Raw genomic sequence first — 19,246 nt, forward strand, 5'->3', positions numbered from 1 at the left:
GCTAACATCTGTACAAACTGAGTTTCCGAACAGATTGAGGTTATTGGGATTAATGATTTTGTTTTTAAGATTTTACAATATACTTTGGACCTAACCCCCTTTTTTGGGCTAAAATAAATATTTAATGTGTTGTTTATACAACAGAAGAATTGTTTTGGTGGTGCTTTGTAGTCAGACTACATGCCAGGCCACCACTACCCAGATAAGCTGACAGTCTAAACTGTGTTTTAGTGTATTCACAAAACAAGGAAATATGACCTGGATTTATTTGTTATTTTGTAAGTAATGCCATTCTGTCATTGCGAGAAATGTACTTATTCCTTACAGGCAATCTCATAAATATTCATGTACTGTATGGTAAGGAAATGTTCCTCTGGAAAATGCATATCTTGCATGCAGGAAAACTCAGTTTATAATCATTATTATTACACACTTATAGAGCATCACAGCAAATTTTAAATGGATCCTTTACTATTATCAGATAGCTTTGAAAATCCCACCTGTTCTATAGGGTGTATTCCATTGCATAACACTTAATTCCTGTAACATAAAACTCTCTCTTCATGCTATTCAGGTGGAATTTTTATGACTCCAGATCTGTAAACGATGGTACCCCACATCTTTAAAGGACAGAGACAGAAACTGACATCTCTCCCTGCCTCTCTGAGCAAAGGGGATGTGGCCTGTGTATGAAAGTTCAGTGCCCTCAGTATGTGGGGAATAAAACCTAGTTAATGAAGTGCCTGAATTTTCAGAGCACACAATGGGTAGAAAGCTCAGATAAAGATACGGTGATGGAAGAGGGATGTAATGGGAGACGGAAAAAGTGACCTACACAAAGTTATGAACAACTTTCACAAAGGATTTTTATTACACATTTAATTCTGTCCATTCCATCAATATCAAGAAAAATGTAGGTGTGGCACTTGTTCAGCCACTTCCAATTAACAAAAAAACTTTGTAATAGTTGTGATATAAGTTTCCAAAATAGGACTTCTAAGCATTTTCTTATGATTACATCAGATAATACAGCTGTTATTTTTTAAAAAAAATCACTGGTATCAAAATGCAGATCTGATTGGAAAGATACAGATGAACAGAGATTTTAAAGCTTTATAATTTCAGTACTATTTTTCAGCTGGCACTTAGTAATATAAACTGTTGATTGCAGGAGAGCTACCTGAATGTATAGTGCTGAATCCTTCAAACTTCATTTCTAATCAAGTAATCATTCCAGCCTAATGACTTGCCTGATTCAATTTGCTGCGCAGAATTTGATACATTTTATTTTATAAGCAGTAGTGTAAAATCAGAATGATGGCTGGTTAGCGGAAGGCAGTAACCACTGTGGAGTTTACTACTTTTGGCTGGCCAAGGTGTCAAATGACTTGGTGCTGCCTTGGGCTTCTGCCATGAAAGCCTCTATTTCTTCCACAGTACGCGGGACACACGTTAATAGCTCCATTCCATTGGCCGCCACTGCAATGTCATCCTCAATTCGGACCTGTTACAGAGAACACACAGTTACCAGTACATTCTAGTGTGGTGTGAGAGAGACACTAGTAAGCAATGGCAGTTGGAGTGTAAAGTGCACATTCAATCCAGCTTGGTGTAGATGAACAAGGCTTTGTGAGCACCAGAACTTCCCACTGCTAGGAGAGAGGCACAGAAGTCCATTAGGGTGAAAATTGCCCCTTTGCAGGTGCCCATGCTAGTCTCTCAGGTTCACATAAACTCAGCAGGCAAAGCAACCATGACGGAGGAAGTGTATCTGCACTTGGTGTGCCAGGTGCCAGCTAGGGTGGCCTGTGGGAGGGACGAGGAAGATACCTTATATGTATCCAAGAAACCCAAACTCTCAGGCACAGGGGGCAGCAAGGGAACCAGGCAAACCCTTTCCCTGGATCTTCTGGCACTTCTCCAGCACACAACCCATTTACTCTAACTATGCTGGAGACAGATTTGTCCCTGAGTACGGTGCCATTCAAATGTTGACCCATTTGTATCCAGAGCAGCCATGTTGCCGTGCTGGGTCTAGTTGTCTTTTTCACTTTACATCACATTGTTGTCTTTTTTTTTTTTGAAAAGCATAATTAGCTCCACAATGAATTATCTACAGCAAATTACATGTACCTGACACTGTTACTAACAAACCACTGAACTTTGAGCTGACAAAGTCTTACAGTGGCTTTTAGTCCAACATTACTTTTAAAAACACTATCATTTATGTGTTAAGGTTGGGTAAGAAAGCAGCAGGGTTTTTTTCTTCACATTTCCAGCTCTTGTTCTGCTAAAATGAACAGCTTGTACCATTTTCTATGCAGCTTTAATTTCCCATATCTCTTTTTACCAGGAAATATGCCTACCCAGTCATTCCTGTTATCTTATCAGAAAAATGCTAGTAAGTCACTAAGCTGCAATAAAAGCAATTTTAGTAAGGTGTCAATCCAAGAGAACACAAACCATGGTGACTCCCACCTTACAGTGGCTTTAATTGTTTCTGACCTCTTGACATTTTAAACTAAAAATAAAGCTGGTTAACATTTGTACTTCTGCTTGCAAAATAATCCATTTGTTCAAACAAAATGAGTCATCTAGACGTATTAAACTGTTTAATGATGTCTTTGCCACATTACTTGATACCACGTAAAAAAAATAAAGTGCATTATAAAGCAGAATTAAATAAACTGTTGAGTTCACACATTTGATTTGTACAGCTATAAAATCAAAGGCTGTGAATCTCCTTTTTACTCTGTATTTTCTGAAAAGCATGCATCTGAAACAGCAGAAGGGAAGTAGATGACATGGCATGAGCAAGTGCATGCATCTGAGAGAGATTTCTATTTTATTGTTCTTGAACTGATCAGTGGATCAGAATAAAAAAACGCATGCAAAAAAATCCTAAACATTGCCATGTCATCTTTGAAGAACTGGGTGATGGTAAGACTGGGAACCAGTGACGGAAATGGGAGGGGGGACTTGAAGCCAGTTGCCGGGGGTGGGGAGGGTAGACCTGGGACTGACTGAACACAGAGACTTGGACAAAGAGTTAGGGTGAGTGGAGGAGAGACTGAGCTAGGATGAGGTGCCAGGGAGGATGACTAGGTCTGGGAGCCAGTAATGGGAGAGGGGAAGAAAGAAGGGATGGGGAGAGAGAGATTGCATGAGGAGCCAGAAGGGGGAGACAAGGACTGGCTGGGCAAGGAGACTGGGACAAGAAGTCTGAGGAATGGAGACTGGGACTGGGTAGGCAATGAGAATGAGACAGGGACAAGGAACCAGGACTGGGACAACAAGGACAGGTTTGAGGGGACAGGGCCGAACAGGTCAAGCTTGCCTTTTTTGAGGGGGGAGGGAGAGAAAACAGACAGAAGAGCCTGTACACTAGAGAACACTCCTCTCCAAAACCTGGAATAGAATCCAAGATTCCTGGGTCTCACCATTCCTCTGCTGTCTGCAAATATCAGTGAAATCTACTGACAAAATGTGTGTTTCATCCCACTCTAGTGATGGTCCACACAGAGGATGACAACCTACAACTACAATCAGTTACTTTATTGACTCAAGCGGCGAGGTCTGAGTGGTAGATCTAAAGGTTGCAACCCTACTGATGACCCATGTGGGTTTCAATATGCTGCTACAGGATGGAATTTGGTTTTTTTAGTTTTCTTTTTTAAAAACCCAGAAAATTATACACATACACACACACGCTATGTTGAGGACATTAAGACTACAAAATCAAACACTCAAAGATTAGTTGCTTGTGCAACCTTAATTCAGCCTCCTTGTCACATGTACAGTACATTGCAGGTGGCTTTTAGCTACAAGTCTAGCTTTTGGATACATTGTACAACATATCCTCTAGGCATCTTTGGGTTTTTATACACAAAATGACTTGTTTCAGAAATATTTCTGGAGAGGCAAAGTGACCAGTAATGTAGGCATTGTCCTTCAAACACCACTCTCCTATCAAGTGTGGTGGTATGGCCTATTTAGATAGATAAGATTGCACAACTGTGTATCTCCAGCAGCAGACCTTCACAGGGTTGACTCAATGGACCAAATCCTTCCCGCAGCAGCAGTCTCATGGGTAAATCCAAGGACAGGATGTGGGTTAAATAGTTTTCATCAGCTGAACATGTAACCAGCCTAATACACTGTTTTCCAGACTCATTAATATAGTGAGGTGCTCTGGGCTGGATGTCCTGTGTTGTCTGCCAAGTGAAGGGTGCTGTCGCACACATCTAGTTCTTTTGGCTATGATATGTTAAAGCTTTGAGAGTCTAAACACAGTTCTGACTCACATACACAGTTAAACAGTACAGATTAACATTATGTCAGACCCCAGACATGGTTAGCAAAGTCACATGGGACACGGCTGCTGGGAGTCCCGCCTGTGAAACCATGGAAACATATGGCCCATAGAAGCTACTATGCATATTAAATTAGCATAAACACTGCAGTCCGATTAAAGCAATTGAGTGTCTGCCTTGAGGAGTCTGAGGTGGCACTCTGGAGAAGTCGATGGACAGAGGTAAGGGGAGGGATTCTGATGCCTTCCACTGACACACATCAGCATACTTGTTATTTTTAAGGTTACAAGTTTATCACACAAGAAATGTGTATGTTTACACTAAATGGCAATGGAGCACTGAACAGTCTGCCGTAGTTATTATTTTTCATAGCTCTATTTCTTACAGAGAGCACAGTCTAGTATAAAATCCTATCTGCCGAAAATCCAAAGATTAAAACTGCCACATTACTACAGAGTGACACCTCCTCATGATCTCAGCCTGACCAGTACCCCATTCCTACACACAGCACATTCTTATTTCAGCCCCATTTGCTATCAATGGTCCAGTCAGAGTTTATAGACAGTTAATATATTAGTAGCTATTTGAACAAATGGTTGATCAATTATTAGAGTCCATCACAGACAGGTTGCTTAGAATGGTTTTAGAGAAAACTGTACATTTCATCATTGCTAACAACTTTTCTATACAAAACCTTTATAAACATGTTTTTGGGACACTATTAAACTTGCATGATGTGAAATATTAAGAAGCAGACAAGCATGTTTGTGATTATAATGAATCACTTTTCAATCGTTACGAGTAATCTGTTTCATTCTGTAACATGCATCTACCACAAACACAGGAAGTGAGCTCAGCCTTATGTAAATTAAAAATAAGTATAATAACTACACCTCTACCCTGATATAATGCGACCTGATATATCACAAATTCAGATATAACGAGGTAAAGCAGCACTCTGGGGGGTGGGGCCGCGCGCTCCGGCAGATCAGCGCGTCAGTGTGTCTGGCTCCGACACGCTGCTCTGAGTGGCGTGTTAAGAGTGCCGGGCTGGGGCTGAGGGGTTGGATAAGGGGCAGAAGGTCTCGGGGGGTGGGGGTGTGGGGCAGTCAGGGGACAGGGAGCAGAGGGGTTGGATGGTTCTGGGGGCGGGGCAGTCAGGGGTGTTGGATAGGGCGTGGGAGTCCCGAGGGGCCTGTCAGGGGACGGGGGTGTGGATAGGGGTCGGGACAGTCAGGGGACAGGGAGCAGGGGAGTTGGGTATGGGGTGGGGTCCTGGGGGTGATTAGGGATGGGGGGGGTCTCTTGAGGGGGAGGTCAGGGGACAAGGAGCAGAGGGGCTTAGATAGGGGGTGGGGTCTTGGGAGTCTCTGGAGGGGGTAGTCAGGGAACAAGGAGCCGGGGGGGTTGGATGGGTCAGGCGTTCTGAGGGGTCAGTCAGGGGGCAGGAAGTGACTATTAATAACGGAAATGCTCGAGGCCTAAGCAAGTTTGATATAACACGATTTCACCTATAACGCGGTAAGATTTTTTTGGCTCCCGAGGACTGCGTTACATCGGGGTAGAGGTGTACTACATTGCTCTCTGAACCAAATAAAAAAGCAATTAAATGACCCTATACAGGTGCAAAAAGGAAATTTTTCTGCTTTTTAATTGCACTTAATGTTTATTTCTGAATTAAACACCAACATTTTGAAAAATAATACCATAACATGACCACATTTTCAAGGTCATGGAATACGTAAAGTCATTTACTTTTAAATGAGAACAATTTGTAAATCTAAGCAGGAAATAAATTTAAAAATCCATTTAAAATTCAGTTGTGATTCAGTGTTTTTACAGACAGACACACATGTTGATCTGGTCGCTACCTCAATCAACAACTAATGCTATGGGGCAATATGAAGCCTGAGCAGTGACTGAACATAATAGGTCAAAATCAGATTGCGTGGTTTTACTGGGTTTTAGAGAAAACATCACATGAACTGCCTAAATCAGTAATCAGCTTATGATGAATGGAAATGTCAAACCCCAATACATGTGAAAGATAAGCTCAGAGGATACTGTTTAGAGCTAGGGTAGTCAGCCTTTCACTTTCCCTTGGGGGAACCAGCTACTTTTCCTGTGCATTAAATAAGACCACAAGAGACTTTCTAAACTGGACAATCATTTGTATTATGGAAGCACCTAGAGGACCCGGATGAGATGGATGCCATGTTGTATTATACACTGTACAAATATATAAGACAAGACACAGTCCTTGCCCCACATAGGTTACAATCTAAATAGACAAAACGAAGGATGTGAGAAAGAAAAATCATCTTAATTTTACAGGTGGAGAACTAAGGCACAAAGAGATAAAGCGACTTTCCTAAGATCACACTGGAAGTCTGTGACAGAACGAGGAACTGAACCCAGGTTTCCTGAGTCCCAGTCTAGTATTTTACACTCAAGACCATCTTTCCTCTCCAAACTGGCACAATTAATAATGTATACTTTAACTTCTTGACTACCTCCAGGAAAATAATGATGAAAGAAATCCATTGTTGACCCCAAATCACATTTTTAAGCCTGAGCACATTAGTTGCACCCATAAAGTGTGCACAAACCTGTCACACACATGGGTCATTTGGACACCTATGTATAGGACTTGCATATTTGCAGAAGTTTTGCAGGCGCAGTTTAGGCACCCACATTGGAGCTCTGTGTTGTCTCTTCTTTCTTACTTTCTCCTGGAGCTTTACTTGGATTCTACTTCCTCTCTCTGGCCAACTCTAAGCATGAGTGATTAGAATGAAGGCCATAAGCCTTCTGTGACGTTGCACTTTATGAGATTTTATAAAAATATGCTAATGAGTGTGAATATAATTAACTATTAATATAACTGCTTCATGCAAAAGGTCTCTTGTAAGGTATCATTACGAAGCTTATGATCTACGGAGTGTGGTCATCCTATTTGTATAAATGTATCACTCTTGTATCTGAAACTAGAAATACAAACTATAACTCAGAGGTCCTTTTGTAGTTATATGAAGTGTGGACCATTAATGGTAGTTTGGAATCTTACTGGCTCCCATTAACCAGGACAACTGACTGTAGATTGCTCTGTTTTACTTGCAAGTCTTCCTGCATACCTGTGGGCTGGCAAATGGGTAATGAAGTCTTACAGTGACATGTGATGTCACCTGAACTGGAATCCATCTTTAACCTGGTGCTTTTCTACTGAGAAGGAGAGGTGGGAACCCAGAGGGACAAAATATTCCCACCTTATGCAAAAGATATATAAGTGGGTGGAACAGAACAAATGGGGCGCCCATCATGAGAAATCCCCTAGCTACCATCTGAGCTGGAACAAGGGCTGTACCAGGGGAAAGGATTGTACCCAGACTAGGAAGGTGTCCCGTCTGTGAAAGAAACTTATTGAAACATCTTGGAGAGTGAGATTTTATCTGTATTCAGTTTTATTACCGTACTAGGCTTAGACTTGCATGTTTTATTTTATTTTGCTTGTTAATTCACTTTGTTCTGTCTGTTGTTACTTGGAACCACTTAAATCCTACTTTCTGTATTTAATAAAATCACTTTTTACTTATTAACCCAGAGTATGTATTAATACCTGGGGGAGCAAACAGTGTTATACAGGGGAAACAATTTATGAGTTTACCCTGTATAAGCTTTATACAGGGTAAAATGGATTTATTTGGGGTTTGGACCCCATTGGGAGTTGGGCATCTGAGTGTTAAAGACAGGAACACTTCTTAAGTTGCTTTCAACTGCTTAAGTTCTTAGTCTGCAGCTTTGGGGCACATGGTTCAGACCCTGGGTCTGTGTTGGAGCAGACTGGCGTGTCTGGCTCAACAAGACAGGGTGCTGGAGTCTTGGGAAAGCAGGGGCAGAGGTAGACTTGGCACATCAGTTGGCAATCCCAAGGGGGTTTCTGTGATTCAACCCATCACACCTTCCTCTCCAATTCTTTCTGTTCTCAACAGTGAAAAGACTAACAAAGGCTGTTTCTCTACTGACTGGGATGGGCAGGGATGAGAGAGAGGTTGTTCCTGCATTTCTGTGCTCCACCATGCTGCCTGGGAGACAGGAATTCCCAGTGGTGGGTCCTCTCTTATGGAAATTGCTCCTGCCAGAAATATGTCTGAGCCTTCAACTGACCACATTTAGAGTGTGATGAAACATGCGTGAGAGCTGTTCAACAGTTTCGCTACCTAAAATCTCCCACAGAAAACAGTGCTGCGTGCTGAACATTTTTGAAAGTCTGGCCACTTATTTACTTGCTCACTGCACGTTCTGGACTCTCTTGTCTCTTACTGGCTAAGTGATGCTTTGCAGCATTAAATTATGGAATTTGCTTCCTTTTTTGGGATAGTTTTTTTGCTATTAAATTTAAGCCTTGTAAAGTAAAGCCAGACGCTATAGTGATGAGTCGCATACATTATCATCAATTATTGGTATTGCAGACAACTTTCTGACATTTTTTTAGTTTGTAGAGGATAATTCTCCGGAAATGTGTTTGGAAGAGGTATTAACTCAGCCTGTATAAATGGAAATAAACTAGAATGTAGTTACTAAGAACTAAGTAACATTCATTGGAGAGTATCTTTCATCTACCAGGAATCATGTTAAGAGATAGAATTAGAAGGATGAACAAGTGTATTTTTATTGTATTACTTTTATGCTTTGCTGTAAAATTTAGATGTATTTCAGTTTTAGAAATTTATTTCAATTTTTTTTCCAAGACAGAATTAAATGACACCAGCTGGCTGTGTTTGTGTTGTTATTTTAAATAATAAGTGAGGATTGGAAACTGAGGTTGGTGCTCAATCCTTTCCTGTGCACCAATCTCCTTGGCAAATTCAGAGGCCCAATCCAGTTCTTCTTAGATGGAAAAAGCAGTCATCATTAAGGGAGATAAAGCAAAAATTAGGGAAGGGATTGAATTTTGGGTGCTCATGAAACCCCCTGGAGGGAAACATTTACAGTTCAGCACATGAAAAGTGAGTTAGTTGGGCAACAACTTAGCAATGCTGGGCTCATGGATACAAGCAGAAAATGTGTGCACATTGGACTGTCCTACTCCAAACAGATAATGGGAGTCCATGTATCCCCTCACATGCTCTGTCTTGCAGAGTTAAAACGCAAGCAAACATGTGTTCCTCCTTTGGGGTGTTTGCACCAGTACAGTGAATAATGGGGGTTTTGGTTGAATATTTCCAAGACGAGAGCCAGGATTAAATCCACTTACTAAATGGTTCCCAAAATCTGTTCTTGGGATAAGTAACAAAAATCCAATCTACTTTTATGGTGGTGTTTAACTGGGAAAGGGCATCTACAGTGTCCCTTTAAAACAGGTTTAAGGGTCACATACAGTATGACTTGCTCAAAGTTAGAAAATGCACAGTTAAACATGACACACTCCTTTCATTCATCAGGATCATGACTGGCTGGCAAGTATTGATAAAAGAAATAACAAGGTAAGATAACATCCCAAACTACCGTAGAGCATTACACATCAGAGGGTAAAGTCCCACATTGTGTGATAAGATTATATACTTTGGATATAGTACTTTTAAAGCCAGCTGTATAGTAGATTGGATGACTCAGAGGATTGGTAATGGAATATAGAATCTTTTGTTTCTAGGTTGGTGGTTCAAAGCCAGCTCAGATCAACAGTGGTGAAGCTGTTACTAGCAGACGATTGTTCAGTGGATTATGATAAATTAGTTGGTGATAGCAATACAGACAATTCCTTAATCACCACCACAAAACTATTGTCTTTGCTGAGAGTCTCAGCAGATAAGCCAAGGAGTGAATGGGTGCGCAGGCTGAACTAAAAGCCTCTCCACCAATTAAGGGATATACTGACAAGGCAACATGGGGAAGCTTCAATTCCTACTGCCTGAGTTGTGTCTGGACTGTGGAAGAACATAGGACTTACAGTCTTCAGGTCAATCTGACCCCTTTCAAAAATGCTAATTTTGCTAACGGGAAACGCATCTGAAGGCATCTAACTGGTTAAACGTTCTAGATTAATTTAGTGACGTGAGAAGTATCACAGACAGCATGGCTGGAATGAGACCCTCTGCTTATTCACATGCACACCAGCCACTAGAATGTAAATGATAATTTGGGGTCAGTAGGGTGCAAGACTCATACCGCATAACCTCTATTCTGAGACAGCCATCTTTCCCCATGCACAATCTGCCAGGCAGGCCTTGCAATATGGAGCCTGAGCAGCCAAGATCAAACTTACATGCTCGTGAAAACCCTGAACTTCTCTGTATAGAACCTCACCAATCTTGGTGCACAGGTTTCATATCATGACAACTATAATCCTGCTCAAAGGGTTTTTTCAGTTCTTTACTAATGCCATGCTGGATTAAGGAACATAAGGCTTTCCTTCCACAGCACTTCTTTGTGTTGCTGGCTTGAGCAGAAACTAAATCAGCAATATGAACCTTAGTATCTTGTTTCATAATGTACAAGTTTCTTTGCCTCACCCTGTAGACATGCCACCTATTTAACATGCAGCCAGTTGATGATGGAGGAGAGTACTTCTATCAGTGAAGAAAATGGGCCTCCAGTTAATCTGAGGTGAACGAGTTAAAGAATTAATTTAGAAAGCATGCAGTTGATCTGCGGGACTCAACTGACAAAGTGCCCTCTACAGAAGTAGTTTCCTTCATAATGTATTACATTTTCTAAAACAAATTTCTTCCTGCACATGCATGAAAAGACAAAGTAGAAAATCTGCTTGAACCATTATCTAACCCAGTAAGATAGTGGAAATCTATCAACTGCATGAAAAAACTCATACAGATACAGACAGACATCATCTTACTTTCCAAATGCAAACAGATGGACATCATACCAAAAGAACTGAAGGTAAAAAATCCATTACAATCTACATACCACACAGACTATGCTGACAGCTTGTGCCACACGCTCTCAAAGAAACTGCGGAACCACCTGATCAACATCCTCTACAGCAAACAGGGAAAGATTAAGAATGAGCTCTCAAAACTGGATACTCTCATGAAAAACCAACCTTCCACACAAACTTCCTCGTGGCTGGACTTTACAAAAACTAGACAAGCCATTTACAACACACCTTGCTTCTCTACAAAAGAAAAAGGACACTAAACTATCTAAACTACTACATTCCACACGGGGCCACAACAGTGGTTCCCTTAACCCACCCAGCAATATTGTTAATCTATCCAACTATACTCTTAGCCCAGCAGAAGAATCTGTCCTATCTCGGGGCCTCTCCTTCTGCCCCTCCACCCCCACGAACATGATACAGTTCTGTGGTGACCTAGAATCCTATTTTCGACGCCTCCGACTCAAGGAATATTTCCAACACACCTCTGAACAACATACTAACCCACAGAGAGCTTCCTACCAAGACTACAAAAAGAAGGATTCTGGGTGGACTCCTCCTGAAAGTCGAAACAACAGACTGGACTTCTACATAGAGTGCTTCTGCTGACGTGCACGGGCTGAAATTGTGGAAAAGCAGCATCACTTGCCTCATAACCTCAGCCATGCAGAACACAATGCCATCCACAGCCTCAGAAACAACTCTGACATCATAATCAAAAAGGCTGACAAAGGAGGTGCTGTCGTCATCATGAATAGGTTGGAATATGAACAAGAGGCTGCTAGGCAGCTCTCCAACACCACTTTCTACAAGCCATTACCCTCTGATCCCACTGAGGGTTACTAAAGGAAACTACACCATTTGCTCAAGAAACTCCCTGAAAAAGCACAAGAACAAATCCGCACAGACACACTGTCATAAATATAAAGGGAAGGGTAAACCCCTTTGAAATCCCTCCTGGCCAGGGGAAAGCTCCTCTCACCTGTAAAGGGTTAAGAAGCTAAAGGTAACCTCGCTGGCACCTGACCAAAATGACCAATGAGGAGACAAGATACTTTCAAAAGCTGGGAGGAGGGAGAGAAACAAAGGGTCTGTGTGTCTGTCTATATGCTGGTCTTTACCGGGGATAGACCAGGAATGGAGTCTTAGAACTTTTAGTAAGTAATCTAGCTAGGTATGTGTTAGATTATGATTTCTTTAAATGGCTGAGAAAAGAATTGTGCTGAATAGAATAACTATTTCTGTCTGTGTATCTTTTTTGTAACTTAAGGTTTTGCCTAGAGGGGTTCTCTATGTTTTTGAATCTAATTACCCTGTAAGATATCTACCATCCTGATTTTACAGGGGGGATTTCTTTATTCCTATTTACTTCTATTTTTTATTAAAAGTCTTCTTGTAAAAAACTGAATGCTTTTTCATTGTTCTCAGATCCAAGGGTTTGGGTCTGTGGTCACCTATGCAAATTGGTGAGGCTTTTTATCCAACATTTCCCAGGAAAGGGGGGGTGCAAGTGTTGGGAGGATTGTTCATTGTTCTTAAGATCCAAGGGTCTGGGTCTGTAGTCACGTAGGCAAATTGGTGAGGCTTTTTACCAAACCTTGTCCAAGAAGTGGGGTGCAAGGTTTTGGGAAGTATTTTGGGGGGAAGGACGCGTCCAAACAGCTCTTCCCCAGTAACCAGTATTAGTTTGGTGGTGGTAGCGGCCAGTCCAAGGACAACGGGTGGAATATTTTGTACCTTGGGGAAGTTTTGACCTAAGCTGGTAAAGATAAGCTTAGGAGGTTTTTCATGCAGGTCCCCACATCTGTACCCTAGAGTTCAGAGTGGGGGAGGAACCTTGACACACACCCATGGGGTATTCTATCTGCTACCCAAGATCCATAAACCTGGAAATCCTGGACGCCCCATCATCTCAGGCATTGGCACCCTGACCGCAGGATTGTCTAGCTACGTAGACTCCCTCCTCAGGCCCTATGCTACCACCACTCCCAGCTATCTTCGAGATACCACTGACTTCCTGAGGAAACTACAATCCATCGGTGATCTTCCTGAAAACACCATCCTGGCCACTATGGATGTAGAAGCCCTCTACACCAACATGCCACACAAAGATGGACTACAACCAGTCAGGAACAGTATTCCCGATAATGTCACGGCAAATCTGGTGGCTGAACTTTGTGACTTTGTCCTCACCCATAACTATTTCACATTTGGGGACAATGTATACCTTCAAACCAGCGGCACTGCTATGGGTACCTGGATGGCCCCACAGTATGCCAACATTTTTATGGCTGACTTAGAACAATGCTTCCTCAGATCTCGTCCCCTAATGCCCCTACTCTACTTGCACTACATTGATGACCTCTTCATCATCTGGACCCATGGAAAAGAAGCCCTTGAGGAATTCCACCATGATTTCAACAATTTCCATCCCACCATCAACCTCAGCCTGGACCAGTCCACACAAGAGATCCACTTCCTAGACACTACGGTGCTAATAAGCGACGGTCACATAAACACCACCCTATACCGGAAACCTACTGACCGCTATTCCTACCTACATGCCTCCAGCTTTCATCCAGACCACACCACACGATCCATTGTCTACAGCCAAGCTCTACGATACAACCGCATTTGCTCCAACCCCTCAGACAGAGACAAACACCTACAAGATCTCTATCAAGCATTCTTACAACTACAATACCCACCTGCTGAAGTGAAGAAACAGACTGACAGAGCCAGAAGATTACCCAGACGTCACCTACTACAGGACAGGCCCAACAAAGAAAACAACAGAATGCCACTAGCCATCACCTTCAGCCCCCAACTAAAACCTCTTCAAAGCATCATCAAGGATCTACAACCTATCCGGAAGGACGACCCATCACTCTCACAGATCTTGGGAGACAGGCCAGTCCTTGCTTACAGACAGCCCCCCAACCTGAAGCAAATACTCACCAGCAACCACACACCACTCAACAGAACCACTAACCCAGGAACCTATCCTTGCAACAAAGCCCGTTGCCAACTGTGTCCACATATCTATTCAGGGGACACCATTATAGGGCCTAATCACATCAGCCACATCATCAGAGGCTCGTTCACCTGCACATCTACCAATGTGATATATGCCATCATGTGCCAGCAATGCCCCTCTGCCATGTACATTGGTCAAACTGGACAGTCTCTACGTAAAAGAATAAATGGACACAAATCAGACGTCAAGAATTATAACATTCAAAAACCAGTTGGAGAACACTTCAATCTCTCTGGTCACTCGATTACAGACCTAAAAGTGGCAATACTTCAACAAAAAAACTTCAAAAACAGACTCCAACGAGACTGCTGAATTGGAATTAATTTGCAAACTGGATACAATTAACTAAGGCTTGAATAGAGACTGGGAGTGGATGGGTCATTACACAAAGTAAAACTATTTCCCAATGTTTACCTCCCCCCACCCCCTACTGTTCCTCAGACGTTCTTGTCAACTGCTGGAAATGGCCCACCTTGATTATCACTACAAAAGGTCCTCCCCCTGCCCCCGCTCTCCTGCTGGTAATAGCTCACCTTAAGTGATCACTCTGGTTACAGCGTGTATGGTAAGACCCACTGTTTCATGTTCTCTATGTATATAAATCTCCCCACTGTATTTTCCACCGAATGCATCCGATGAAGTGAGCCGTAGCTCACGAAAGCTTATGCTCAAATAAATTTGTTAGTCTCTAAGGTGCCACATGTACTCCTTTTCTTTTAACCCAGTAAAGTTACTCACCCCACCAAATCTTCGAAAACGCTGGAGGACTTCATTATTGATGAAACAAGACTGTGAAAGATCATTGAGTGCTTGGTCCAACAGGCGGTCAATAAAGTAAATGCCTGGTTCCACGGTTAGCACCATGCCTTCCTTAAGAACTCGGGCAGTTCTCAAACTTTTGAGGCCTGGCAGGTCAATGCGGTCAACTCCCTAGGAAAGAAGCATTTGTTTTAAATGACAGAAAAATAAATCCACAGTTAGCCTTTTATTATAACTCTTCTATGTTGAGTCCTCTAAGGACGTATGAAAGCCCAGAAAGGCTAGAAATGGAGTTGGAAGCAGAGGACTGAAATAACACAATACAACCATCTCTATCTTAACTTTCATATCCATCTGCACTTCAAACAAATAGATTCACAGCTTTAAATTCAGGTATGTAAACAGAGCTTTTTTATACTGTGTAAATGCTGGCTCACCACGTACTTGGTATTGAACTCCCACCTTGTTTACCCCTTTAGAAAAATAAAATCTATTTGTATTATTTCTTCCCCCTGCACCCTTTCTAAAGCATTTCCAGTATAATATTTTAAAATGAGTTACAAATCTTGAAACACAGGCCCATTTTATTGCTGAAGGAATTGAATTATGGAGCATGGGACAATTTTCTAAGGATATGCAAATCAACATCCTTATTGAATGTTATTAAAATGTGCATTTATGACCGTGATTCAAAAGCAGTGAGTCTACAACAGTTCTCATCTTGAGTGTCTCACAACTGCAGTCCACTTGGAACTAGATTTTTTCAGATTCAGACTTTCAGGCAACATAGTGCTGACTGATTTTACTGAAAACATAGCCAAAGCGATCAAGTTCTGACAAGTAAAACACTCTCTTCTTTCCGAGAGTTGGTGAAGTACAATGATATATGAAGACATAGTTAGCCAAGAAATTAGAAACATTGCAGAGACCGGTTGAGGATATTAATAATCTTCTCCAAAATGTGCCAGGTATTGCAACACCTGAATAAAAATAAATCCCACTCTCTTGGCTTCAGTGGAAATACTTACAGATGCTTAACTTTACATATGTAAGTGCTAGCGGGGTTGTGGCAATATAGTCCATATACTGGTCATCACAATATTTTGCTGCTGAGACTATGTTGAAGTCACAAAGGATTTTGAAAAAAGAAAAGGAGGACTTGTGGCACCTTAGAGACTAACAAATTTATTAGAGCATAAGCTTTCGTGGGCTACAGCCCATTTCATCGGACGCATAGAATGGAACATATAGTAAGATATATATATATACACACACATACAGATAAGTTGGAAGTTACCATACAAACTGTGAGAGGCTAATTAGTTAAGATGAGCTATTATCAGCAGGAGAAAAAAACTTTTGTAGTGATAATCAAGATGGCCCATTTAGACAGTTGACAAGAAGGTGTGAGGATACTTAACTTAAGGAAATAGACTCAATATGTGTAATGACCCAGCCACTCCCAGGCTCTATTCAAACCCAAGTTAATGGTATCTAGTTTGCATATTAATTCAAGCTCAGCAGTTTCTCCTTGGAGTCTGTTTTTGAAGCTTTTCTGTTGCAAAATTGCCACCCTTAAATCTTTTACTGAGTGGCCAGAGAGGTTGAAGTGTTCTCCTACCGGTTTTTCAATGTTATGATTCTTGATGTCAGATGTGTGTCCATTTCTTCTTTTGCATAGAGACTGTCCAGTTTGGCCAATGTACACGGCAGAGGGGCACTGCTGGCACATGATGGCATATATCACATTGGTAGATGTGCAGGTGAACGAGCCCCTGATGGCATGGCTAATGTGATTAGGTCCTATGATGGTGTCACTTGAATAAATATGTGGACAGAGTTGGCATTGGGTTTTGTTGCAAGGATAGGTTCCTGGGTTCATGTTTTTGGTGTGTGGTTGCTGGTGAGTATTTGCTTCAGGTTGGGGGGCTGTCTGTAAGCGAGGACTGGTCTGTCTCCCAAGATCTGTGAGAGTGATCGGTTGTCCTTCAGGATAGGTTGTAGATCCTTGATGATTCGCTGGTTTTAGTTGGGGGCTGAAGATGACAGCTAGTGGTGTTCTGTTGTTTTCTTTGTTGGGCCTGTCCTGTAGTAGGTGACTTCTGGGTACTCTTCTGGCTCTGTCAATCTGTTTCTTCACTTCAGCAGGTGGGTATTGTAGTTTTAAGAATGCTTGATAGAATAGAGACTGGGAGCGGCTAGGTCAATTACAATGTGACAATTACACATGTTGAATCTATTTCCTTAAGTTAAGTATCCTCACTCCTTCTTGTCAACTGTCTAAATGGGCCATCTTGATTATCACTACAAAAGTTTTTTTCTCCTGCTGATAATAGCTCATCTTAACTAATTAACCTCTCACAGTTTGTATGGTAACTTCCAACTTATCTGTATGTGTGTATATATATATATATTACTATATATTCCATTCTATGCATCCGATGAAGTGGGCTGTAGCCCACGAAAGCTTATGCTCTAATAAATTTGTTAGTCTCTTAGGTGCCACAAGTCCTCCTGTTCTTTTTGTGGATAGGGACTAACACAGCTACTACTCTGAAACTTGATAAACCCAGTCTTGTTTGTTTGCTTTGGTGGGTTTTGATCAGGATTTTATGATTATTATTCACCAGGTTTAACCTAAAACAGGGCGAGCTGAGATGTAATTGTCTTGCTGAACTATGACTGGGAAACAATCAAGATTAAGCAAAGCATTTAGAAATTGTATGTGTCTTAAATACTGAAATGATCAATACGTTAGTTATTTAAGATCTATGTATAACTGAACAGAGATGGAGCATCTTTCTTTCACTGCTGTCCCGTGAGCTATGTCATCTTGGTCTCATTCTGTAACATTTAAAGCCAAGGAAATAAGGGCATCCAGTTTTGTGGATTAATCTCTTTCATGAGCTGTAAAGAATTAGATTAGTAGCAGGGCCTTTTGGAGTTTTTCCAAATATATCTAAGCTGCTTTATACAAACTTCCCCTGAACCAACAAACCATATTTGACTTTTAAGCCTCTATCTCCCCAATTTTGTTTTTAAATTTTTTTTTGTAAATCATTCCAAGCCATTTGCTAGATAAATTGATATACGATAAAAATAACCAAGATGCCAAAACACTCTGAAGACATGATTGACACTGGTTTTGTAATTATTACTTTCCACTTAACACAAATGAGATGAAAGACATTTTCATATAAAAAAAAGGTTTTGGTGCTCACCATTAAGATCTCAAAGTTCAGCGTTTAGACCATTATCTGTCCTGCTTGCAGTCAGATACTGCTTTTAATACTTTCTCCCAAGAGACAACAAATGTTTGCTATCAATACGCACAGAGTAATTTGCAACTGCTCTGGTGGCAATCTGCTGTTTCTGACAGCAAAGCATTTTTGTCCTAAGTTCCAAACCCAGGTTCTTTGGATTTTAGTAGTGGCTGGGGACGTGGTTACGGGGTAAGGCAAAATTTGTGCACCAAAATGTCACAGCAGAGAGTAAGGACTGAGAAGATCAGATTTTCAAAGTTACAAATCAGAAAACCTGTTGCTGGGGTTGAAGTGGGGGAGTTAAAGGCACTCTTTTGGTGGGGGTTAGCAAAGTGTGCACTGGAGGATTTGGCAATGTGTGAAAGAAAAAGGAAATAAGGCCAGTTCCTCCCTCTTCCTCTCTCAACCCAAGAGCACTTTCCTCTTCCCATGTGTAAGGCAGAGCTATTAAATAGCTTATTAGAGGCCTGGCGCATCGGGAAGGTAAAAAGGGCAGGGTATCAATATATAACAGGCTAGGGTGGAAGAATACAGTCTCTCTCTGGGTACAGTCAGGGTATGTCTACATTACAAGTGGAAGTGTGATTGCAGCTGAGTATACATGACCACACTAGCTAGCAACACGGTAAGTACCCTGGGTTCCAGGTGCGCTTGTACAACCCATGCCACCATATCTTCACTGATATTTTTTGCCACGTTTCACACAGATATGCCTACCTAAACTGCAATCCTCAGCAATTGCAGTGTAGACATACCCTTATCATGCTTACCACTCTGATATTTGAGTGCCTTATGTGGTACCTGGTTTTTTAGACATATTAGCACTCATCTCACTTGTTATCAAATTCACCAGCTCAGGTGGCTGGCAGCTTCTTTGTCTGTGTCTACACTGCAGTTAAAAAACGGCAGCTGGCCTATGCTTGTGGGGCTCAGGCTAAGGGACTGTTTAATTGCGGTGTAGATGTTAAGGCATGGACTGCAG

The 19,246-nt window shown here is 41.6% G+C and overlaps 1 protein-coding gene across 1 annotated transcript in view; it reads right to left on the reverse strand.

The window, feature by feature from the left end:
• Positions 1–849: 849 nt before the first annotated feature.
• PEPD (peptidase D) overlaps positions 850–19,246 on the reverse strand; it is a 221,362-nt gene continuing 202,965 nt past the window's right edge. Inside the window, exons 14-15 of the mRNA XM_084645129.1 lie at positions 14,981–15,172; positions 850–1,504 (exon numbers count right to left, since the gene is read on the reverse strand). Of these exons, the coding sequence (XP_084501255.1) occupies positions 1,358–1,504; positions 14,981–15,172 (339 nt within the window). The 3' untranslated portion in view covers positions 850–1,357. The remainder of the gene's footprint in view (positions 1,505–14,980; positions 15,173–19,246) is intronic.

Source organism: Lepidochelys olivacea (genome assembly GCF_965140295.1).
Source record: "Lepidochelys olivacea isolate rLepOli2 genome assembly, chromosome: 12".
NCBI lineage: Eukaryota > Metazoa > Chordata > Testudines > Cheloniidae > Lepidochelys > Lepidochelys olivacea.